We start from the raw sequence: 26071 nt of genomic DNA on the forward strand, positions 1-26071 counted from the left end.
AAAGGGCCTGGCTTCTGTTCCAAGCACCCCCAGCCACTGGGAGTCCTGCTCAGTCATTGCCCCCCCGCAACACCCCTGCTCCCCCACTCCCCCGCCCCAAACCAGCAGAGCCAGAGGCTATAAAGCCAGCGTCTGACCAGGACAGGTCTGGGCTCAAAGCCCTTCAAGGGCTCCCCATTATATTGAGAGCAAAGCCCAAACCATGGTCTACTCTACACAGCTCTCCCTGACCTCCTGACCCATCTGCCTTCAACTCCGCCTCCTCCCCTTGCTCGTGCATTCCAGCAACACTGACCACCTTTCACTACTTGTCTCAGGGCCTTTGCACTGGCTGCCTCCCCTGCCTGAAATGCTCCTCCCCCAGACAGCTGCTCGACTCATTTCCTCCCCTATTTTAAATGACACCCCCTCACCCGCACTGCCACCCTTTCCCTGCTCACATGCAAGATGCTAGCCCAGGCATCACGATCCTGAGATGCTTATTGGGAAAGAGCCGATTTCTGCAAAGGCAGGTTAAGTCACGTTGTAGCCAAGCTGCTCTGGGCAGCTAAAAATCGGCCCCGGTCACTGGGTTTGAAGGACACCAGAGAAGCTTGGCCAGGTTTCCTCCCCCAAAAGCTTCTGTACTGAACACCGGCACAGAAGCCCGCCCGCCTGGGCATTTCTCGGCTTCGGCCTCATCTGCCAAGCCGGGTGGCAGGGCTGCTCAGGCTGCACGAGCCCTGGGAAGGCATCCGGGTCCTTTTCTAGAAAGGCTATGCAAGTGGCCAGCTCCTAACTGAGGTGCTCTTATAGGAGAGGCAGGAACTTCTAACCACTGCGAGTGTTTGCAAACCTCATACCCAGCCCCCCGAGTCCTCACTGTTCCAGGGAGCGCTGTCACCAGCGGGCATGTCAGAACCCTGTTTTGGGAATGGCTTTTATATGGAACCACTGGCTAGGAAAAGAGGTTACAACCCCCCCAATCAGCCACATTCGAAGTACGAGATGAGTATGAAGACATCTGTGAGGGGAGACATTTACTCTGGCCCATGAGGAACAGAGATGAGGCAGCCAGGCTGCTCTGGGTCCGAGGGACACCAGCTTCTGGCCTCAGCGACGACGGCCTTGGATAGCGAGTGGAAGACTGAAAAGGAGCCCACTTCTTCAGACGTGTACTCACTACAGGCCAGAGCACAGAATTCACGCACAGGAGGGTCCCCTCAGCCCAGCCCGAACCCTCTCCAATCCGGGACGCCTTGGGGGATGTCTGACTGCCGTTCGGGCCTAAACCGGCCGTTGGACATCCCTCTCACAATCCTGGACCACTGGCTCCTAATCGCTCACCTGCCTGCCTTCCTGATCACCCCCAACTGTCCCCCCCCCCCCCTGCCGGCCTGGTCGCTAACTGCCCCCGCAGCCTAATTGCCCTCAACTGCCCCCCTGCTGGCCTGATTGCCCCCAACTGCACCCCCCCCCACCAGCCTGGTCACCCTTAACTGCCCCCCATCCCCTTGCTGGCCTGGTTGTGCTCAAATGCCCCCCTGCTGCCCTGTTTGCCCCCAACTGCCGGCCTGCTTGCCCCTCACAGCCCCTTCCTCCCCCCACCCCCCCAGCCTGGTTGCCCCATGCAGCCTGCTGTTGTTTGGTCGTCCCTCATTAACCCCCCTGCCAGCCTGGTCGTAGGCAGCCATCTTGTGAGGGTGTGATACTCAATTTGCATATTACCTCTTAATTATATAGGATTGATTTCAGAGAGGAAGGGAGAGGGAGAAAGAAACATCAATGATGAGAATCATCAATGGGCTACCCCCGGCACACCCCACACTTGCGATGGAGCCTGCAACCCGAGCATGTGCCCTGACTGGGAATTGAACCATGACCTCCTGGTTCATAGGTCAATGCCCAACCACTGAGCCATGCTGGCTGGGCAAGGAACCCACCTCTTTTCTGGATCTCACTCTGTGGAGGAGACAGCTTGTGAGCAGGTGTGCTCAGCAGCCAGAGGGTGGGTGCCAGTTTCACCAACATATTGCAAGGAGCAGGAATTCAGTATTGCTAAGTCTTACTTTGAAGGAAAACCACCCAGGAGCCGGTCTCTGGGCTAGGGGGGCAGGATGACCTGCAGGGGACAAAGCAGTCTGCCAGGTCCCTGCTCAGCAGAGGGAGAGCTTCCATAAACAACACGCCTACTCGCCCTTCTCAAGCTCGAACGGCGCACGTGGCACCCATGCTACTTGGAATTTCTATTTTTCAATGCTGAGAATCTAAATTTGAAGTCTTTGGGGAAGTTCTGGACCCTATTACAAAGAAGGGCTCCTTTCTGAGTTTTTAAACTATCAGGTCATCCACAAAGACTGCTCCCCTGGAGGACAGCCTGGGACGGGTGCTCAGGTGACGGGAGGCACACAGGCATGCCTGGCAGCAGACACTTCCCATGTGCCAGTACATGAAGAGCATGACAAACAAAGCACATCTCTTGTTCCGCATTATTTATTTCTTAAGTTAGAGTTTACACCAAGTCCAGCCAGAATATAAGGGGCACACAGCTGTGCCCATTGTTACGTCATGTAAAGAAAATAGATTTTCATATTGCCTTTCAACTGCAGTAACACCATCCCGAAGGAAGAAGTCCCTCAAGCAAAGCTGTTGATATGTGAGAGGGTCTTAGAGGCTCTGTTCTTTTTTGAGTGACCCCTTGATGCAAGGAGCGCTTCCCAGCCCCAGGAGACGCCCAGCCAGAGGACAGGGATTCTCAAATCACGCTGCAGAGAGACACAGACTTCCTGCCGTTCATGTGACATCAAACTGACTGTCCCTTGGACAGCGAGTCCCAGCCACAGTTGGCACTGATAGTCCCCAGGCGGGGCAGTGCCAAGGCTTCGTTTCTGGTTTCACTGCTCTTGGTAGCACCCGCAGGTCACCAGCACCAAGGGTGTAAGCATTAGCTAAGATTACCCTCCGGGCGCACCAAGCGCATGCGGCACTCTTGAGAATGGTCTAGGCCTCCCCGGGGAAGCGAGAGGCCACACACGCAAATCCACAGCGACGCAGGTGGCTGCAGAAACGAGGGGCTTGGCGGGCACTCCAGCCGCCCTGTCACCGCTCCTGCCCGGATGTCCCGCCTCCCGTCTGAGGATGGGGCTGAAAAGGAGAGTGTCAACACCAGGCAGCCACCGTGCAGGAGCCGATACACATGATGGGACATGCAGGTCACAGTCTTCCCAATACCCTTCCCCATAATAAAATATTCTTAATAAAAACATAATTTAAAGGAAGTGTCAAAAGCCGAGTGTAAAATCAAGCTGTAAACTCCCGAAGTCTGAAGGCTCTCTTGAAGAATCACCCCTGCTTACCAAAAAAAAAACAACAAAAAAAGACAATTAGCAATTACATGACGTATGCATTGTTAAAGTAGAAAAGTCAGAATTTGGAGTCAGCTGCTATGTCACCTATGTCTGTTTTTCATGGAAGTCCGTGGTAGGAGCCTGACATGAATAATTACAGCTAAATGGATCATTCCTATAGAACCACACGCTTTTAAGATCTTACAGGGACCTCTACACCTGCCCCAATACGAGCACTCTTTTCAGAGCATCCAGCCGCTAACAGTGCCACGGACTGAGCTCTCCACTGAGGGCGCAGTTAGAATGCCATGTAACTGACCAAAGATCTACCCTTTCCTGTTCCAGTCTCCTTTCTCCCGGGGCAGTTTTTAGCCTGTCAGCCTCAGCACACTGTCCGCCAGAGAGCACCGGCCAGGCCATCTGGGCTACACGCTCACCCAGCAGAGAAAGCAACCACCATCTCCCCCCAGCACAAGCCTACTTCTCTCCTGGCCCACCTCATTCAGGTGGCTAATCAACCAAGGCAGACGGCAACAGCCGTGTGCCCCCTCGACCAGGTCTGCGCGGTGCAGGGGCCCACTGCTACTGAGGGCAAGGGTGCAGGAGCTCAGCTGCTCATCTTATCTGTGATGGGAACCCCTGCTCCATGGGACCAGGCCACATCCCTGTTCTCCTTTAGACCCCGGATTCCTGACTGACACCCTAACCCCCTCTGGTACCGTCAGCAGCGGCCTATATTTGCTGACAGTTTGCTCAGTAATCTTAGCAGGACTTCATACACTTTATGGCAGTGCCCACATCTACGATACTTTATATACTGACAAGTCCTGTCACTACAAAGACAAACATTCAAAGTTCGCTCAATAATTATTTGGATTTTAAGGGATTTCCAGAATAAGCAGCAATCAACATAAAGGTATCACATATATCAATATTATAGCATTTCCTGATGAAGGCATGAGGCTCTGCAAAAATGACAATTACCATGTTGTCACATCATCTGTCACCTCCTTCAAGACCTCCAAGTTTATGGAAACATGAAATATCGAAGGCTAAGAATCCTGTCCTCCCAGATTTAGTCAGATTAGCACCTGAATGTAGCAATCCATAAGGAGACAACTGCTCAGTGACTGGTGTCCCCCACTGGAGTCCCCAGAGCAGGTGTGTAACTGCACGTACTTGGGTAGAGCAGGTGTGTAACTGCACGTACTTGGTTAGAGCAGGTGTGTAACTGCATGTACTTGGGCAGAGCGGGTGTGTAACTGCACGTACTGGGGCAGAGCAGGTGTGTAACTGCACGTACTGGGGCAGAGCAGTACTTGGAGGGGTCTCACCCACTTGATGCCCACGCTGACCATACCATTTTCATTCTCTGGCAGATAAAAATTTTAACACAGCCGAAACCGGTTTGGCTCAGTGGATAGAGCGTCGGCCTGCGGACTGAAAGGTCCCAGGTTCGATTCCGGTCAAGGGCATGTACCTGGGTTGCGGGCATATCCCCAGTGGGAGATGTGCAGGAGGCAGCTGATCGATGTTTCTCTCTCATCGATGTTTCTAACTCTCTATCTCTCTCCCTTCCTCTCTGTAAAAAATCAATAAAATATATTTAAAAAAAAGTTAAAAAAAAAAAATTTTAACACTAAACTCATGATATTCTAATAATTCTAGTGTTATCACCATTACAAAAACAAACAATAAAAACCTAAAGCTTAAAAATAGCACATACATTACCATCAGTCATGATTTATGGATGGAAACTTCAATTCGGTGATCTCAGAGTCAGGGGAGCTGCTTCCGCTTCTGTCACTGTAGGTGTCCCTGTAGAATTCAGACGGTTTACTCATCATCTCCCGCCAAAAACTCAACTCGCTTCCCTGCTTCTGTAAGCACGGAGCCCATCGGACACGCCAGAAGGACTCTACTGCATCACATATTCAGCTGCAGAGCTTCTAGTTACAAAGGTACACATTTGAACTCTGCTGCAGTCACGATACCGTAGGCCCCAACCCAGGGTGACCAACTGGTTCTGGATTAAGGTGCACAGCGGCCAACAACTGCAGCCGACACCCGGGGAAAAATCACCGTCCCCCTGGACCATAGGGTCCTACTTGGACTGGAATCCTGGAACCCCGATGCTACAGGTGGGGGACTCGGCAGTGCTGGGGTAGGTCATGGGCGGCACACAGGCAGCCTGAGAAAACCCAGGGACAAGGTCACCGCAGGTCCCTGTGAGAAGGAGCCCCCAGCCCGGCTCCTGGGCTCGGCTTATCATCAGGGGGTGATGCTGCTGCGTGGAACCAGTGACCACTGAGGGCCGAGGAAGGTGACCCGACCTGGGCGAGAGCCTGCAGCCCTTCTGGAGGTAATGCGGGAGCCGCCCCACGGAGGCCAGGAGGAGGCCAAAGTACGGCGGGGACGGCTTGATGGGTCTGGACAGGAACTCAGGGTGGTACTGAACGCCAACAAAAAAGGGATGATCTGAAACAGAAACATGCAAGAAACAGCTTCATCATGCATGTGCACATCACATGTATTAGAGACAAAATCTTGTTAAATGTTTCACATGTGCACAGACCCTACAATTATTTGAAACAGCATCTTGATTGGAACCCGGGTTAAAGTACCCACAAGACATGGGAGTAGATGCCCTCTCCCCTGCCCGTGTCAGCCTCCTGGCTGAAGGCACCTCCTCTCCAGGTCCTGTCCCTGGCTCCCCAGACATCTGAAGGGTTGAGTCACAGGTCACACTAGATTAGAGGGGGCCCAAGGACCGAGTCCAAGCTCCCATCCGGGAGGAGGAGGCACCGAGGCCAGAGCTGGAATGGCTGCCTGCAGGAGGCCCTGGCACAGAGCCGCCCCATGGGCCCCGTGTCCCTGGGCTCCAGGCACCTCCGTCGCCAAGACCCCCACCTCCCAAGACAGTGCTGCTTCCTATTCTGTTAGGTCAAGGGTAGCAGCTAACATGTTTGTGTTTCCCCACGTGCCAAGAAAACCGTACTGTTTTCCATTAGATACAGCACCCCAAGTACTCACCTTCCAACTCCACAATTTCCATTCTCTCTCCTCCAACATCTTGGCCAACAAACTTTAAGCCTTGCTCCTCCAAACACTTTTTCAAGACTGGATTCACCTGTTGAAGAATGAAGACTAATTTCTCAGCTTACTGTCTCCAAAGCAACAGAAAGGAGAAAAATTTAAAAGTCACAAAACTCAATTCCTCACCTCAAATCTGTGGCGGTGCCTCTCTTCCAAGTAATCTGAATCTCCGTAGAGTTTCCCTGGCAAGAAAACAAGTAACCAAAACCAGAACCATGCGGATGTAGAGAATTCTGATTTCACACACACACGAAATCTATTCACAACCACACCCTGCTTTCCACTTTTATCATCCATGCCTTTTATCACCTGGGCCTTTTGAAGGTTATTTCTGATTCCCCTGCCACCTAAGCCACCCGCTCACAGCAGCAATTTAGGCTGAGTTTGGGCTCTGACATTCCGACCACATGGAGACAAACTGGAACAGAAACAGACTTTCACCACCACCCTCGCACCTGAGCAAACTACCTTGGAAGACGAATCAGGAGGCCCCGAACGTCCGAAGCCCTGAGAGATGTCTGAGGAGCTGCACAGGTGACCGTGGGGCCAGCACTGCGCGGTTAACTCACAGCTGTCAAAGCTCCGCAGCCCCGCTGGCTACCCGCAAGCGCTGCACCTGCAAGTGCCGCTTTGCAAACCCACGCGGCTGCCAGGAGGAGCCCCGAGTCCCAGCACGTTAGGGAGGGGGCTGAAGGGTCACCCACTCGAGTGACTCAGACTCTGCGCTGCTGAGTCCCCAGACACGGAGCTGCCTCTGCTCACACGTGCAGTCCCTGTCCCAGTGGACAGGAAATACATCTTCACTGTCTTAAATATTTTCCTCCCCAAATTTTCCCTAAATCTTTAGCACCTGCTAGTACTTTTAGAATTAAATCTATTTAGATTGAACTTTATGAAACGGCCATTTTTGTGGGACAACAATTCCACATGGTTCAACCTCACAATATAGGAAAGGAAGAGGTTACAGTGGATTTCACCTAACTGCCTCATTCTGGTGACTCGTCCACACCCAAGACCCCCCTGGTCCTGGCTGCACTGCCTGGGACCTTCCTAAGACCCACACCGTGGCTTTGCCTGCTTCAGTGGATCCTAGAAGTGCATGACTGGGAAAGGAAAGGAACTTCTAAAGCAAGAACAGAATCAAAAGCTCCAAAGCCCAGCCCCCGGCTCCCCCCCCCCCCCCCCCCGCCACCCCAAGGCACACGTCCTGTAGGTGCTGAGCCGAAGGCCGCCAGTGGGCAGCGCTTACTCATGACGGAGTTCTTGGTCTGAAACAGGGTTCTCCTCTTGCCCAGCCGCATGGTGCCACCCATCTGCCCAGGATTGTGCTCTGGCATGTCTATGACCTGGAGGATGAAAAACAAGCACACTCTCCAAACTCTGCTTCCGTTAGACAGACCGCCGCACTGAGTGACATGAGCCTGGAGGCTCCAACTCCCCAGCTGTTCCTGCTAAGAGGCGTTTGTCACAGGGAGAAACGCCCCCAGTAATCATTCTAACCTTCACTGGGTGGGGGCTGAATCCTCCCGCTGCCCTCATGAGCCATTCCCACGCCCAGCACTGTGGACCCAAGTGCTGCTGGGCTGCAGCAGTTCTCACGAGGACTAACAGCCCAAGTACAGCAGACAGGTATGTTATCACACGCTCCCTCCCGCTCCACGAGACCGATGAGCTGTCAGAGGCAAGGGTGCTCGTCTAGGGTTCACCGAGCCCCGACAGTCAGTGCACCGCTCAGTCCCGTGCTCCTCCTCCACCCTCACCACATTTCAAAACCTTTGTTTTTCTCCTCCTGAGGTCTTAGTGTTAGCAAAGTTCAAGTTCAGGTCAACAAGCATATACGGATGCTGTGGAAGTGCCTTGAGATCAAGAGCTTTGCAGGCCTGTGCCTGGGGCTAGGGATTCAGACAAGGATGGCACTGTCCCTCGCCCCCGAGCCACGCTCCTCTGGTAGGAGATGTCACACGAGTATGCGTCTCAAAGGGCTCTGGTCACCATTACACAAATCAGTACTGAATTCCAGAAGTTCTTTAATAATATGCCCATCTCCCAGGGTTGTTGGGAATTAAGTGAATCAATATACAGGGGTGGGCAAAAATGGGTTTACAGTTGTGAAAGTTTATTTTTATATTATTACTCTTGTATTACAGATTTTTTCACGCGAGCAACTGTAAACTTACTTTTGCCCACCCCTGTATAAAGCAGTGAACAATGCCTAGCACAATAATAAGTGCCCATAAGTGTTTCATATCAGTATCATTTTTAAAAAAATAGATTTTATTGATTTTTTACAGAGAGGAAGGGAGAGAGATAAAGAGTTAGAAACATCGATGAGAGAGAAACATCGACCAGCTGCCTCCTGCACACCCCCCACTGGGGATGTGCCCGCAACCAAGGTACATGCCCTTGACTGGAATCAAACCCGGGACCCTTCAGTCTGCAGGCCGACGCTCTAGCCACTGACCCAAACCGGTCAGGGCTCATATCAGTATTATTATAAAGCCCCCCTGGGAGCTAAGGGGAGTGGGGATGGAGAATTATTTTAATCAGGACCCCTGTCCCCCCTAATTGGCTAGAGTGGTCCCTGTCCTTAAAACCTTTTGTGGCAAAATGGAAGAGCAGTGAGAAATCACACAATGAAAAAGAAAATCCTTCCTCTCCAGTGGGTCTGAAAGGCAGGACCTCAGGGCCCTTTGGGATGGACCTAAGTGGTCTCATTTCCTGTCTCTAAACATCATCTTCCATCAGTGTCCCTTCCGCACCATGTAGGCCCTGGTGAGACGCAAACACTGGACTTACCACAGGATGACTGGTATTGGGGTTAAACTCTGTAGAATTGGCATCTGAAAAATAAAAAACATTTGTGTTATGAAAATAATCACAAGCAAATCTGATTTTTTAAAAGTTTGATTCCTAAGCTCTGAATCACAATATCCCTCTTCAGTTTAAAGTCATTCAGTGATTAGAACAAAAACTAGGGACAGCATTTCAAAGTTATAAAATAAACACACAAATGCATTTTTTGCATTACATCTGTAACCCTCTGGAGGAGGTCAAAGCTGTACAAAATGGGGACGTGGAAACCAATGACATAAATAATCCTTATTTAGATAACACATCCTTATGAGGTTCCTATACTGTAATCTCAACTTTTTTTTCACTTTTCGTTTCAGACTGTCTCTTTCCAAGATGGGCAAGTACTATCTCTTTCGTGCTCAGCATCTTATATCAGGCCCTACTCAACTGCCTCACTCAATAGCTAAATCAGAAATTAGCTGATTTCAAAACCCAAGTAACCTTTCTATCCTTTACTGAACTTACCATCTAACCACAACCAAACCACTAAAGACTAAAAGGAAACGCACCGAGCTCCTGGTTCTGTGTGTCTGTTCGTTCTATTGAATATGCAGGGCATCTGCCCCTGCTGGGGCCAAACCAAGGCCAGGACTCAACTCAAGGACAGCTCCTCACCAGGTCACTCATCCACCTGGGAAGCCCAGTGGTGGCAGGAGGGTTGACGGTGCCCAGAGGGCCAGCTCTAGGGCGGTGGGGGGTAAGACAGTGCCCACCAGCTCAGAAGCCAGAACCTAAGGGCACGCTCCCTACAAAAATGAGCCACCATCCCCTTAGCTCAGAAGAAATGTGAACTGAGATCAGCCTGCTAACAGCGAGCTGGCCACAGAAGAACCACAAGTACTTTGTAAAGCCAGACCACTTGTTCATTCCTTCACGTTGCTTTATTTTTCTTAGAACTCATAAAGTCTTTCTGAAAACCTAGTATCTGTCAGCTGGAGTTGTGGCAGACTCTCCCAAGGGTGGCCCCAATGAACCACACCCCCAGTATTCACATCGCGAGGTTGTTCTCCTCCACCCCCCCACCCCCCCACGACTCTGGGCTTGGCCACAGACATCAGCAAGCTTGACAGGGGCTTGCACAGTCGGCTTGTCATTGTGGAAGCCAGTCTGTCTCCATGCCGTGAGGAAGCTCGGCTTGAATTAGTGACTGATAAGCTGCCACGGGGAGAGACCTTTGCGATGTCCCTGCTGGGCAGAGCTGAGGGCAGGGCAGGGCGATCTCAGCCACACTGCACGGAGAGGAAACCAGTCACTTCACACAATACTGGGAAATAAACCACTGTGTTGGAAGCCACCAGTTTGGGGATGGTCTGGACACAGTGATACCCTTAGCCAGGCACAGAGCTGACATGATTATTTCCCATTTGCCAGGCCCTGTGCTGAGACTATTAACGTATAACTTCATTTACTAGTTATAGCCATGTGAAGTGGATATCATTATTAACCCACTTTATAGTAGTAACAGAGGCCCCAAAAGGCTAAGGAATGTGCCTAGAAGCACCCATAATAAATGATAAAGTCAGATGGAGCCCTGGTCTAACCAGCTCAAGTTCATAAAAACTGCACAGCCTCACAGAGGCCAGAGTTCTCTCATTGGACACTAGGTCAGGGCGATGGCCATGGTGATAAAGTGTGAGGATCTCCAGAACAGGAAGTGCTGGGACAGAGAGCTTGCTCAGCTGGGCTCCCTCCTTCCTGGGGTTTCGCTTGGAGGAGGCCCTGCTTTCCCTCAATAAACATCCTCATTAATGCACCCCAAGAGGTGCTGAGAGCCCAGGCGGCCTGTCCTTCTCCACGGCTCCCAGTGACCCAACAGGCACCAGGCTTTGTGCCCTCCAGGGATGTAAAAAGTTTTTAAGCAGACACTTACCTTGCCATCCCAGCACATTTCTTGAAAATTCAACCACTGCCAACTGCATTCCTAAGCACACGCCTTGCAGGTGGGAGAGAAACAGGAATGAAGCTCCATGGAAAAGGTGACATTCCCACATTTCCCACAGCCTGCCTGGGGCTGTGTCCTGCTTGTACACAGCATTCCAACCACAAACTCTCTCAACTTCCTGCTATGAGCAAGCCCCCCTGCTATGCTGTATCTGCATCGGATTCTAAAAACTGGACCTGAGTGTATGTAAAGACTCCAGGTTTCAGAAGTTATTCAATTCCAATATTTTATTCAGTACTTTGAAAAATCAAGTTTTCCTCCCCACTTTTACTCAGTTCCCACTTATAATTGGTCACGTTGAAAATTCCTGAAATTTACAGCACGAGGAAGCATCCCAGATCACTTCGCTTACTTAGTCAATAGTCAACTGGTGCCTCAAGTGAGGATGGGACACAGTTCCCCACGTCCTGCCTAAAGCCAAGGTCAGTAAATAAACAAGATTTCCTAACTGACACTTCATTCTTTGGAAAGTTCCATGACATCTACATGAAACTCACAAGTTTAACTTCTCATTTTAAAGGAGGGTTTGAATTTCTCCCACACAGAACCAAAGAGTCTTGGACTTGAGTTACTATCTGGAAAGATGGCACCTGTGTTTGGGTCTGGAGATCCCTTTTCACTTTCAGGCTACAGGCACCTTCCTTGTGCTCTTTTCTGCTTCTTACCCAGAAAAGGCTTCTTCTGCTTCCGAGCCCAGGAGATAGCTTGGATTTTCCCTTCCGTCCCTCGAACACCAAATCCCCCTGGAACCAGCACTCCGCTGTTCAAGAGAAGAGAGCACAGCAGGGTGACCCCTCCCACCAGTCCAGCTTGCAGTGACCACCCACGGGCCACTTCCAAGACACAGAAGCCATGAAGTTACCCATACACTTTGCTACTGGGCTATGTCTGTGATTTCAGGCTGCCAACGAGCTGAATGGAAACACTAAGAACTTAGAAAACACACACAAAACCACAGACTTTTCTCAGTGACGGTACTAAGTGCCAACAAGTAAAAAATATGGCATACCAAGCTGTAATACTGCTACCACACAGTATTTGTCCCAGGCACAGCCTCTTTCCTAATTTTTAATCTGTATTCATATAAATACAGTTCCCCCTCTGGGCTTACTGTGCTCCCCAAACAGGAAGGGACCTTTCCTGGTCAGCCTGAGTGCCACACTGACGGGGGTCTCAACCATAGCTACATGGCCCCGTAACATTCAATTCTCCTGGTGAACTAGAAATTCTTGCTCATGTTTTATGATTATCAATAGCAGCTGCTGAAAACAAACTACTTACAAGACTCTACCAACAGATACTAATCATATCTTCTGGATGAAAATCTTTAAGTTAAGCTTCACCAACAGATGCAATAAAACTAGAACAAGTTCTCTTCAGCTCCAACGACACGGAGGAGCTGTATTTTGGTAAGGTTTACATCATCCGGTATGCAGTCTCTTCAATAATTAAAGACATTTAAACAAGCAGATTTACCACCAGCACACGAAAGGACAGCACTTTTCCCACAGACGCAACCCAAGACCCCTGAAAGCCAAGGGCAGAGCTACTCACTGAGCGCTGCAGAGCTTCTGCCAGGCCTCGTGGTAGCGCACAGGCTCCTCCTGCAAGGTGCTCGGCTCCAAGTCCGTGGAATCGATGTACTGGGCGCGGTCAGACAGGAGAAAAGAAGCAGGCTCATGATGCCAGAGCCGTGAACTGATCTTTCATCATTTCTGAACAGTATTATCAATGCCCCATCTTTCTCAATTTTAAAGTAGTTTTAAAATGATACTTTACTTTCAAATCCTCCCAATCACACCTACGAGACCTCCCTGACTTTCTAGTCACCTTTCACCTCCGCCATCTAACACAGGAGAGGCACAGACTAGCTCCACGTGGACAGAACAAATGAGTGATGCAAAGAACTAGCAAATGTAAGTCAGGCAGTGTAATGAAATCCCATAATTCTGTAAGCACATGGAATAGGTCGTTCTACAGGAATCTGTTCACCAGCACAAAGCAAACTGTCACCCTGGGAAACACCTGGAGAAACAGGCAAACCCCCGTGTCGCTGGTGAGGACACCTGCTCCAGCTGGGGGGCTGTGATGCTGGGGAAACGTATAAAAGGGACAGGTGCAAGATTTTCCAAAAGAGCTAACAAACAGTACTTCCTCTATGCCAGGCACAGTACTAAGCACTTTAAATGAACTCATTTAATTCTTATAATAGTCCTATGAGGAAGGTACTATCACTATCCCCTGTTAAAGGAGAGGAAACTGAGGCACAAAGAGGGTTCAGTAACTTGCCTGGAGTCACACATCTTGTAAGCGAGGGAGCCAGAATCTGAGCCCTGGCTCTGTGGCTCTGGAATCCATGGACCCCGACACTCTACCGCCTCAAGGAGACAAGCAGGGGCCATGCCTGACAGTCCACCGCTCGGCTTCTGCCCACCGCGTTGCAGAGCAGAGCAGGTAACTACTATTTACTGGGTGCTGCCCCCGTTCCAAGCACTGACTCAGCAACTAGACACATATTTTGGAGAAACCTCCCAGCTCTATGTGGTGGATATCAGCATTTCCACTTCACAGACGCGGTAACTGGTACCAGCAATTGTGCAAAGTGCCTCTGGCCAGCCAGGGTACCCCCATTCCCTTGGGGCAATTTTACTTGGTTGCTTGATATTCAGATCCAAGCATTCACTGTCTCTCAGCTTCTACTCTGACTACCTCTTCCTTCATTATTTCCTGAAAATGCTCTACTGTTCTCTCAAAGCCAGGGGCCCACCATAAATCTTTTTAATCCTAAAAATAAATTCTGAGCTTCAAAAATATAAAGCAGATACACAGCATCTATGGACTGCAGACAGCCTCCCTGGTCATGCCTCGCTGCACAGCGCCACCCTCCTCACCTTGATGTCCAACTTGTGGTTGATGGCCAGTGCGGAATGCTCCAGGGCTTTAATGACAGAGGCATAGGAGTCTGAGAACTTAGTGTACTTGCCCACAAGGGCAATAGAGCAGGTCTCCAGCAAGCGGTCGTATCTACCAATCAGAGGTCAAGAAACCACAAAATATTTAGAATGTACATATGACCACGTACATATGACCATGAGACCTAAATTCCTTTTGAAAGAGAAAAACAAGTCTGGGAAGAACTTTCCGGAAGCAGCTATTATCTGAGTCCTATGTACCCAGCAGTAAAGAGCAAACAATTTTCAGATCAATGTGGCTGACTTTTTAAGAAAATGGGATTTTAGAAGCCTTTACAAAGAGATGGCTTCAAAAATCTCACACACATTGTTTTATAAAAAATTAAAATCCCAAAGGACAAAAAAATGGACCAACACTTCACAAGGGTTAATGTGTGATGAAGGGTATAGGCAAATATATTATAGACATGCACACAATAGTCCATATTCATTACATTATAAAATGTAATCAGCAACAGAGCAAAAATATTTGTATTTTATGAAAAAGTCCTAAAACTGTGTGCCATTTTTGTAGCTACAAGAAGATGTGCATGTAAATGGACAAAACCTGAAAGGGAAAATGTCAAAATGAAAATATCACAGCAGTGGGACGAGTGGCTCCCCTCCCACGTGCTTACTACACCAGTGCTCTGGGCGGGGCGTGAGAAGTGAGCACCACACCGCCTCGGGAGGAGCGGGGAGTTCTCAGCGTGGCAGCAGAAGACGGACTTCCCTGCTGACCCTCTTCTGGTGCGGGGTGAGCGACATGTTCCCAAGCCCAGCTCAGACAGCTGGGATGCTGCCCAGGAGTGTTCCAGCCTCGCCGGTCATCGGTGTGGGCCTCGGGTACGTGTGCTAACCCGCTGCCACCAGGTCCCTGTTGAGTGTCTAGTCGACCAGAGACAAGGGTGTCAGTGTGTAATCTGAACTCACTTGCGACCTGGGGCCTAGGCCAAGTCCCCCAGGACTTCCTTGTCCATGACACAACTACATGAAGGCTGAGAGCCTTTCTTAATGCTCCTTACCATTTATGACCTTTTCTAACTTGAGTTGATAGCACAAGTAAGAGCTGAATTCCCCGAGCCCCTAAAAAAAAAGAAATAGGCTAGAATTCCCAGCTCCTTCTTATGAAGCAAACCTGTCAGCCATCTCTTTCCACTTCATCAGCATTCTTCGTGGCTGCCTCTCGATAGGAAGGTCAAGTCTTCGAAGAAAATAATCTACAACCCCCTGCTCCTCTAATAACAAGGGGACTCGGTAGATGGACGAGACATCGTGGACACAGATCACCTGTTTAAAAAGCAGCAAAGGCTATTTTACAAAACAAGCAAAAACCAACTGGGCTGACAGCTCCTGCTAGCTACCTGACCTTGAGAAAATAACTAAATCTGAGAGAAAAAAGGGCCATTTTTTAGAAAGATATAAATTACCAAAACCAATTAACTCAAGAAGAATTAAAAATAGTGACTAATTTCTTATAAACATGGACACAAATATATTTTTCATAATTTATTTTTATTGATTTCAGAGTGGAAGGGAAAGGGAGAGATGAAAACATCAATGATGAGAGAGAATCATTGGTCAGCTGCCTCCATGCCTCCTACTGGGAATCGAACCCACAACAACAACATGTGCCCTGACCCAGAATCAAAGTGACCTCCTGGTTCCTAAATCGATGCTCAACCACTGAGCCACAGTAGCTGGGTGGATACAAATATCTTTAAAAAAACAACACAAACTAAACTACAAATGTTGTTTAAAAAAGAAAGTCATGTTCAGAAGGATTTGTCACCAGAACAGTGGTTCTCAAATTTGGCTATGGAACCACGTGGGGGAGCTTTTAAAAATCCTTAAGCCCGCTGCACTCCACACCATCTCTGGAAGTAGGAGGAACATCAGTATTTTTTAATGCTGAGTTTCAGAATCACCACACTAGAAAATTTAACAGTGGGATTCAATACATGAACAGATTAAAGGAGAGGGAAAGAATACCTCGGTGGATGCAGGTTTAATAATAATTCAAAACCTATTCATAATAAAAATTATTGGTAAATTAGAAATTTTATGGAAAATATAAAAAACCCAGAGCTAACATCATTTAGTTTGCTATTAATACTAATGCAAAAGTCTGGAACAAGGCAAAACAGGCCATATCACTATTTCTATTCAGTGATGTACTAGAGATATTAGCCATTACAATTAGATTTTAAAAAATGTGTATGAACTGCCGAAACCGGTTTGGCTCAGTGGATAGAGCGTCGGCCTGCGGACTGAAAGGTCCCGGGTTCGATTCCGGTCAAGGGCATGTACCTGGATTGCGGGCACTTCCCCAGTGGGGGATGTGCAGGAGGCAGCTGATCAATGTTTCTAACTCTCTATCTCTCTCCCTTCCTCTCTGCAAAAAATCAATAAAATATATTTTAAAAAAAAAATGTGTATGAACTAAAAAATAAAGAAACAATTATCACTAACTGTATACAATATTATTGTTTAATCCATAAAAAAAAACACAAGAAAATGTATACGTAAACAATCAGAACTAACAGAATTTAATTAATGTTAGCTTGCCTTGAAATCAATGGGCAGAAGTCAGCAAGGTTTCCTACACATGGATATATCTAATCAGGAAATACAATTTTTTTAAATATGCCATTCATAGTAAATTATAAATATCTGTGAATAAACATAAAGTCTTTACAAAGATAAACAAATCTAAAAAGAAAATTATACAATATTAGAGGCCTGGTGCACGAATTCATGCACCAGTGGGGTTCCTCAGCCTAGCCTGCAGGATTGGGCCGAAACCAGCTCTCCGACATACCCCGAGGGGTTCCAAATTGCGAGAGGGTGCAGGCCAGGCTGAAGGACGCCACCGGTGCACGATCGGGGCCGGGGAGGGGAACGGTAGGTTGGCCAGCCAGAGAGAAACCACGGGAGGGCTCCAGGGTGTGTCTGGCCCATCTCACTCAATCCCAATTGGCCAGACCCCAGCAGCAAGATAACCTACCAGTCAGAGCGTCTGCCCCCTGGTAGCCAGTGCACGTCATAGCAACTGGTCGACCAGTTGATTGTCTGCCCCCTGGTGGTCATTGCACGTAATAGCGAGCGGTTGAGCAACCTTAGAATATCATTAACATATTATGCTTTGATATGCTAATGGTGACTGGACGACTGGACTTTTAGCATATTAGGCTGTTATTATATAGACCAGTGATGGCGAACCTTTTGAGCTTGGCGTGTCAGCATTTTGAAAAACCCTAACTTAACTCTGGTGCCGTGTCACATACAGAAATTTTTTGATATTTGCAACCATAGTAAAACAAAGATTTATATTTCTGATACTTATTTTATATATTTAAATGCCATTTAACAAAGAAAAATCAACCAAAAAAATGAGTTCACGTGTCACCTCTGACACGTATGTCATAGGTTCGCCATCACTGATGTAGACTATTGAAAGATAAGTCCTGTCAACAAATGGAACTAGAACTGGATATAGGCAAAAAGATGACTCTCAACTTTTATTGAAAAGTTGTTATATATAAAAGTTAACTCACAATGAATCCTAGACCTAAACATAAACCTAAAATTGTAAAAATTTTTAAGAAAACATAGAAGAAAATCTTTATGACCTTGGTTAAACAGAGTGCTTAAATATTATACCAAAAGTACAATCTATAAGGAAAAAAAATGGAGTTCATATAAATGTAAAAGCTTTGTGTGCTTCAAAAGATACCATTAAGAAAATGAAAAGATAAGCCACAAACTAGGAGAAAAAATGTGCAAATCATATCTGGTAAAAGTTCAGAATATATAAAGAACTCCTAACAATAAGATAAGCAACACAATTTAAAAAACAGGCATAAGATTTCAAATTCAAATTTAAATATAGATATAGTCACATTTTTAGAGTGAATAATTTTAATGACAACCTATTCTATTACTGAGTTGAATTATTCATTTGCTAGGATAGAAATGTCTAAAATAGTTGAAGAAGTGCAGAAACATTTTTCGCAGTCTGTTGAGATCTTGCTTCCAGGTGTGACCTCTGTTATGGGTCAAATCCTATATTAAAACCCTAATATGCAAATCAACTGAACAGTGGAACGACTTGTGGGAACAACAGGTCACTATGATGTGCACTGACCACCAGGGGGCAGACACTCAATGCAGGAGTTGCCCCTGGTGGTCAGTGCACTCCCACAGGGGGAGCTCCGCTCAGCCAGAAGCTGGGCTCACGACTGGTGAGCAAAGCAGTGGTGGCAGGAGCCTCTCCCGCCTCCACAGCAGTGCTAAGTAGCAGCGAGCAGGCGGGCGGTAAGGAGCGAGGGGTCCCAGACCGCGAGAGGGATCCTGGACTGCAAGAGGGATGTCCTCCTGCCGGCTTAGGCCCAATACCCTGGGGTCCCGGGCTGCAAGAGGGCGCAGGCCAGGCTGAGGGACGCCCCCCCACCCCACCCTTCCAGTGCACAAATTTTATGCACCGGGCCTCTAGTAAACTACAACAAACTCATAAAATTTTTCTGCAGGTTTGGACATTCTTACTTTGACAAACATAGCCACTTCAAAATGGAGTCAGATCTGCCATCCCAAAGGAACTGCCTTGTATGTCTTACTCCTCAAACCTTTAGGATGTTTAAATAACCTCTGGACTGAGCCAAACCAACATTGTGTTCCAAACAATTGTTTGCAAAGCTAACAAGAAAACACATTTTGACTACCAGACTTTAGGTATTGTTTAAATTAGCACCACCATGCATAGCTAAAGAGTAATTTAGCTAATCTGCAGCTACAGAAATTCCTTCTTGGACTTATTAACACCAACAGGAATTCCTTCCTTCTATTCATATAATTATTCTGTTTTTCTTTCTCATAGAAACCTCTTGCATTCACCCACTAATTAGAACAATGTTTGGGTTTCTACCTGAATCAGTGCTTCCCAAATAGCAAAAAAACCCAAATTAATAATAATTGAAATACATGATAAAAAGGCTGTTTATGCCCGAGCCGGTTTGGTTCAGTGGTTAGAATGTCGGCCCCTGGACTGAAGGGTCCCAGGTTCCATTCCAGTCAAGGGCACATACCTTGAATGCAGGCTCGATCCCCGGCCCTGGTCGGGCTGCATGTGAGAAGTAAACAATCCATGTTTCTTTCTCACAATGATGTTTCTCTCTCTCTGTCTCCCCCTCCCTTCCACTCTCTCTAAAAAATCAACGGAAAAAATATCCTCGAGTGAGGATTAACAAACAAAAAAAGTGGCTATTCATAACAATGAAATTACTCTTACACATATGTGTTATGAATCCCTTTGAGAGGGCATTTAATATTTTTATATTCAAATCCACACTCCTGGTAGTCTTATAAATGGATTTTCCTTATTTTAACCCTGCTGCTTCATTCTCCCCTCTCTGTCTCCTGACCTTCAAATAATCTAGCAGCAAAACAAAGCATCTATAACTTAATCATAAAATCCTTCAAATCCATAAACTCTCTTTCAGCCAAACCTGACCAATGCCACAGTCTCAACTAATCACCACTAGAATTTCTATACCATGCACCATACTTAGACATATTACAGTTCCAAAATTTTGAATTTCCTGTACCATAGGTACCCTTGTAGCACAGATAACAGAAAAGACTAAAATATGTTTAGAGCCTACAACACCGTAGACACCAGGCACCAGGAATATAAAGTTGAATAAGGTGAGCCCTGCCCTCAAGAAGCTCAAAGTCTGTTAAGGGAAACACACAGACACACATAAAAGGGCAGTATAAGAGCTCACCATCAGCACCTGTGAGCCCAAAGATCAAACTGAGGTTCAAGAGTGAGATGGTTTGACAGGTAAAGCTGCTCCGATAATACTGTGTCCTAGCTGGGCCCCAAAGGAAGAAAATGAATAGGAGGATTGTGAGGCCAAGAGCGGGGCCGGGGGCACGGACACCATTCGGCATGGCTGCAGAAGGTAGTACAAGAAGTGGGGAGAGGAGAGGTAGGAGAGGAAAAGTACATTGGGGAACCACAAGACAGGATCATGGAGTCACAGAGCCAATGGTTTCAGTTCTTCCAGGGAAGTCTGTGGTCTCAAATCCTAAACTGACAATAAGCCTTATGAGACCGGTTAAGAGACTTCAGGATAATCAGAAGCAAAAAATGATTCACGTGAAGATGGAGTTTCTACTCGCCTGTTCAGGTTCAACATGGCAGAACATAGATATTTTCTCTTTCACTGATGTGTCGAGAGGATTTGCACACCTGCACACAACCTGGTAGTAAAGAAAGCAAGATAATTAGAATGGATTACAAAGCTGGGCTTTCTCCTAATTGAAATGAAAATAAATATCACTGTTAAGCTAACTCCTAGCACAATGTGTGCATATTATGACAATATTACCTGTTTGCAAACTTAAAATTCCTAAATCCCAAACTGGAAAAACAGATACGATTATTAACTACAAGAGGCAAATGGGGTTTCCTCAATGTTCTTGGTGAGGAGGGAAGAGAGAATAAATGACTCGCTGAGGGCAGAAATAAGACACGACCACATACATGCCAGATAAGGAAATATTTGTAAACTACAGCCCCAGTTCAAAGAACCAGACCTACTTCTCCACCATCAACTAAAAGCATGCCAAGAAAACAAAGGGATTGGGTGCCACGGAAGAGATTTTAATGAGACACACAAGATCATGCTGAAACCAAGAAATAAGGAACTCTTACCAGATCTGGAGAAAGCCCAAGGCCTCTGAGTTCCCGAACACTATTCTGGGTGGGTTTAGTCTTCTGTTCCCCTGTTGAACTGGGCTATTTTACAAAAGAAAAAAATGTTACTTGCTCTATGGTAGGAATTTTCAAGTCTGACTTTTTCCGGAAACCCCCTTCTTAATGGGGAAATAGATTATTTGATCCTTCATTTCATTTTTGTGTGTGTAAAAGTTACACATCACATATTTTAGAGTCAAACAGCTCTACAAAGTTTGTCCTAAAGACCAGTGGTGCCAAAGCCTAGAGACAGCCAGCCACTCTTTCACTCTTTTAACTGATCCCTTTAGTATGCTTTATTGCTGACTCCTGACTTATAGTTTGAGGCATTTTTTATTGATTTCCTTGTTACATTCTACACATGCAACCATTCTGAGCCTGCAGCCCCCCACCTCACGATCCCTCATCAGTGTTTATGACTTTTGAAAGTAGTTAAATACTGTCCACCGTTAAGCCGTGTGCCATACTTTTCCTTTCTGGTCCAAATGTTTGTTTTTCTGTGTGGCTTTCTGTTTTGTTTTGTTGGTATGCTGAGTTTTCTATGTACTAAATTATCTTTATTCTCCTCTCACACTTAACAGATACATTTGCTGGGTATAGAATTCTAAGTTGAAAATCATTTTCCCAAGAATTTATTAGGAAACAGCTTCACTTTTAGCTTCCAGTATTGCTGGTGAAAAGTTGAATGCCATACTGATTTTTGATGTTTCTCTTTAGAGCCCTTTATAATTTCTTCCCCATTATTCTGAAATTTCACAAGGATGTGCCTTGGTGTGGTTCATTTTTCATTCAATATGCTAGGCATTCAGTGGGCCCTTTCAATCTAAAAACTCATGTCTGGAAATTTCCTTGAATTGTTTACAGCAAAAATTTTTTTTCTATAAAGGGCCAGATAAATATTTTAGGTTTTGTTGGCCATGCATTCTGTCACAACTACTCAACTTTGCTCTTTTAATACAAAAGCAGCATGGACAATACATAAACATAAGGGTGTGGTCATATTTCCATACAATTTTCAAAACAGGCTGGGTTGATTTGACCTGTGGGCATAGCTTATGGGCCCCTGGTTCAGACTCGTTCCCTCTCCATTTATTATTTTTTGGAATATCCTATTATTTGGATGTTAAAACTCCTGGACCATTCCTCAACTTTCTTGGTTTTTCTCTCTTTTTGATCTTTCTGTTCTACTTCCCAGGGTATTTCATCAACTTTCTTTCTCTTAAATTTTTCAGTTCTGCTATCCAATTTTTAATCCCCAAGAATTTTCTATTCTCTGAATATTCCCTTCTTGGGTATCCAGCTTTGTCAAAGAGATGCAGGTTATTTCCCTTTAATTCTAAGGATATTAATGACAGATTGTTTTAAAGTTTCCTGCTCCCTGCAGAGCTTTAATTTCCTCTAATTTTCTTTTTTTCCTATTGTATGATCTCTTGCATGTTAGATACTTTCTACAAATGTCTGGTGATCACTTGCTCCCAGCTCATATTTAAAAGCTAAGTGGAAGTTCCGTGAGAGTGCATGGACTTGTCCACCAGGTCCTCCCTGGGAACTGGCTGGCCTGTTTCACTGGGGAGCCTCTGAGGGCAGTGTGTTTTCTCCTGGGCTGGTCATACACCCCAGGAAGAATCTTACAATCTCCTATATGGAAGGTCCAAGCCTGGCTGTGATGTTTCTGGGAACCAAGTGGAAGAATAAGATAGGGTGTCTCAAGAGCATCAAATTACACTTCCTTTAGTTCAGTATTACTGCCCTCAAATATCGCTAGTGTCTGCTCATTCAGAATCTCTCTTCAAAGAAAGAAACCTCCAGTCTTCTGCCAAGGTGGGGGCGGGGCTAGTGCCCCACTGTGCACATTAGGGAAGGGTGGGGCTCACAACTGCCTTCCAGAAGCAGTTAGACCCCCAAGAGGTTTTACTGCTTCTGGAACAGCAATTATAAGCCTCACCCTTATTCCCACTCCCAGAGGTACCGGATGCTGCCCATTCCTGAGCCTCTGGAGGGCAAACTGGATTACTTCTCTCTTTTCCTGATGCAGGCTTAGGATCCAGCTCTCCCAGGTCTGTTAAGTCAGTTTCCACATGTCTACCTGCTTTCTGCCTTCCTAATTTTTGTTACTGTTGACTCCTCTCTCAGTATTTATCTTTGTGAATTTTTGTCTATATAAAAATTCCCTTTACCATAATTGTCATGGGCTTCACCATGTGGTTAAAGACAAACGGACATGTTGAATTCACCAGCTTTAACTGCAACGTCCCTGATTATTTTCCCAAATGTTTTCCACTGGATCTTTTCAGAAAGTATGATCGTAACTTAAAATTCACAAAGAAGTTTTTATTTTCTGCTTCCTACAGCTCAAATATTTAAAACAGAAAAGGAGTGAAAATCATTCTTTTCTCCCTCCTCTCCATCACCTCCAAGTTTTGAATGACTTACCTGAGGAACTAGGCTGACGTGAATATTACAAAAGTTCTCTTTTTTGACCTTGAATTGGAACTGACGGAAGGCCTCAATAAATGGCATGCTTTCTATATCTCCCACTGTTCCACCGAGCTAGAGAAACAAAGTTATTTTAGAGGTTAAGTACTAAACCTCCCTCCTGTGGGTTAGTTTTCTGACAGTAATTAGGTATTTCTTTGTGCTAAAAGATTACTTTTTTTGGATGGGCTTACCATTCCCCAAGATTATCATGGATCTTTCCACATCATTTCAAGAAAAAGGGCAGGCGAAAGATGTACTAGGAATTTTATTTGTAAGAGAGTCACAGAGCAACCTAAATCTTATCCACTTATCCACAAAAAACTTTTGTATTAAAAAGCATCATTTGCAGCCTAGCCCACATGGTTGAGCATCTACCTATGAGCCAGGAAGTCACAGTTTGATTCCCGGTCAGGGCACATGCCCAGGTTGCGGACTCAATCCCCAATGGGGCGTGCAGGAGGCAGCTGATCAATGATTCTCTCTCATCATTGATGCTTCTATCTCTCTCTCCCTCTCCCTTCCTCTCTGAAATAAACAAATATATGTGTGTGTATATATATATATATATATAATTTTTTTTTTTTTTTAAGTATCAGTTACAAACTAGCTGCTGGAACTTTCGAGTCTCTTAATTTTGCAGGAACAGAGATCCAACAGCTAGGATAAGCAAAGCAGGAATACAGAAACTGAAACCAAAGGAGAAACACATCATTCATTCAGAGAAACACAATGTGTCAGAGTCCACACCACATAGATGTATAAATGCTGAAAAAGGAGAATTGCTCGGACAAGGTATCAGTTTTGACTGCATAGCCGATCCACATGACTGTTGCTATGGCCCCACCTGCCACATCACAGTTAGGAGGGTCAAGGGCTTCGCTGCTGATGGCTGACTAAGGAGGTGAACAGGTACACTTGGCCACCTACTCAGGAATCACAGGGTTTAGGAAAGACTTATACACACCTCGATAACACACACTTGAGGTTCCAGGCCATCTTCATCCACAGGTATTAATGCCTGTCTCATTACCCACTCCTGGATTGCGTCTGTGATGTGAGGGACAACTGAGAAGGAGAAAAAAGTGGGACTCACACTTTTCCATCAGCATAGATGAGGAAGACACACTTTACCTTTAACAACAAATGGCTGCACTCTTTGCCTTCACAGAGAGGCAAAGGGATCACAAAAATATTTTTTGAGAGCACCCTTAAATGACCTTAAAAAAAACCTTTGGGCTCCTGCTCCCACTCCCAACAGCCTTCTTTCCAGACTGCCCAGTGGTGGCTGGAGACACTCGAGGACAGTAGGGTTGAGAGTGGCGTCCTGACCCACATCGGAGTTCTTGCCCCTGAGCCGGTCTACCCTGGCTGCACAGCCACACGGCAGACCACGTGGCTGCCCCACTGCTTACCGCTGAAGGTGGGCAAGTCAACCTGGGTGCTTGTCAAGGAACAAGAGAAACCAGGACCCTGTCCCATTATGTTTCCAGATTCCCAGAGGGGAGACAATCCACTGCGAGACAGTACAGTGGAGCAGAGTAGTCACAAGCACAACCTCTGGGCTCAGAATGTCTGGATTCATGTCTCAGTTCCACCTCTCATTAGGGGTGGATCTTTGGGCAAATTACTTAACTATTCTTAAGCTCAATTTCCCTCTCCATGAACTGGAGATAATAGCTTCTCCTTCATAAAGCCGTGCAAATTACATGACACAGCACTGGTAAAATGCTAAGCAGAATGTCTAGCATGTCAGTGCTCAATAAATGCCAGCTATTGCTAAAAACTTTAAAATCATAACTGTCAGATTCTGATAACAAATTCCTAAGGGGCAGAGATTACTGTTTAACTTGCTATATATAGAGCCAGCAGTGCCTCAAGCACAAGGATATTCATTATTCCATACACAGCAGCTAAAGTGATCTTTTAAAAATGCCAATCAGAGTTCACCACTCCCTGAATTTATGCTCTGAGTAAAATCCAAACTCCAGGCTGGGGCCCAGTAGGCCCCATATGACCTTGCTGCAGCCCCCACCTCTCACCATCCCCCTGGGTCCTGTGCTCAGCCTTAACAGCTCCTCATTTCCCTGGTCAAGCCCTCTGCAGCCTTGCAGCTTGGTACATGACATGCACCCTCCACCTTCTATTCCTCCCATGGCTAGCCTCTCAGCTCACACATCCTCTCCTTGGAGGCTTTCCCTGAGCACCTGTCCAACTGGCTCTCCCCACCACTTTCTCAATCTCTCTTCACTCTTCTTCCATCACAGCTCCTAACAGACACCTCATTCCATCTGTGTGTAACCTCCACAAGGGCAATGGCCTCTTTGATCTTCTTCATCAAGTATTCCCAGCACCAGGGAGGTCTGACTACCTGCAGTGAGCATTCACAACATATTTGATGAAGGAATGAATAAATGGACAAATACACTGGAGCCTAGAAAAACGAACTGTATAATCAAGGTCATTATAATTCCAAATTGGCCCCTTTGTGTACAGTGTCAGGAACTCAAAAGAAACACTTTACTGACTTAGCTCCTTTAATCCTCCTAACATCCCGGAGAAGTAGATACTGTTATTATCTTCATTTTACAGAAAAGGAAACCAGATCTGAGAGGTTAAGTAACACACCTATGTTCATAAAGCTGGTAAGTGGCAGAGCTAAGGTGTA

The 26071-nt window shown here is 46.5% G+C and overlaps 1 protein-coding gene across 4 annotated transcripts in view; it reads right to left on the reverse strand.

Moving 5' to 3' along the window:
- Positions 1 to 2456: 2456 nt before the first annotated feature.
- Positions 2457 to 26071, reverse strand: part of CTPS1 (CTP synthase 1) — a 30203-nt gene continuing 6588 nt past the window's right edge. For 2 of the 4 annotated variants that reach the window (XM_036349317.1, XM_036349318.1), the window contains 15 exons: positions 24371 to 24471; positions 23362 to 23478; positions 20887 to 20970; positions 20352 to 20432; positions 15307 to 15458; positions 14109 to 14241; positions 12772 to 12860; positions 11883 to 11977; positions 11146 to 11208; positions 9219 to 9262; positions 7672 to 7768; positions 6549 to 6604; positions 6360 to 6456; positions 5660 to 5804; positions 5060 to 5144 (listed from right to left, as the gene is read on the reverse strand). In XM_036349317.1, the coding sequence (XP_036205210.1) occupies positions 5060 to 5144; positions 5660 to 5804; positions 6360 to 6456; positions 6549 to 6604; positions 7672 to 7768; positions 9219 to 9262; positions 11146 to 11208; positions 11883 to 11977; positions 12772 to 12860; positions 14109 to 14241; positions 15307 to 15458; positions 20352 to 20432; positions 20887 to 20970; positions 23362 to 23478; positions 24371 to 24471 (1439 nt within the window). Of the gene's footprint in view, positions 3328 to 5052; positions 5145 to 5659; positions 5805 to 6359; positions 6457 to 6548; positions 6605 to 7671; positions 7769 to 9218; positions 9263 to 11145; positions 11209 to 11882; positions 11978 to 12771; positions 12861 to 14108; positions 14242 to 15306; positions 15459 to 20351; positions 20433 to 20886; positions 20971 to 23361; positions 23479 to 24370; positions 24472 to 26071 lie in introns of those variants that run through there. The other 2 variants (XM_036349315.1, XM_036349316.1) reach the window with 2 other exon arrangements.

Source organism: Myotis myotis, unplaced genomic scaffold (assembly GCF_014108235.1).
Source record: "Myotis myotis isolate mMyoMyo1 unplaced genomic scaffold, mMyoMyo1.p scaffold_m19_p_2, whole genome shotgun sequence".
Taxonomy (NCBI): domain Eukaryota; kingdom Metazoa; phylum Chordata; class Mammalia; order Chiroptera; family Vespertilionidae; genus Myotis; species Myotis myotis.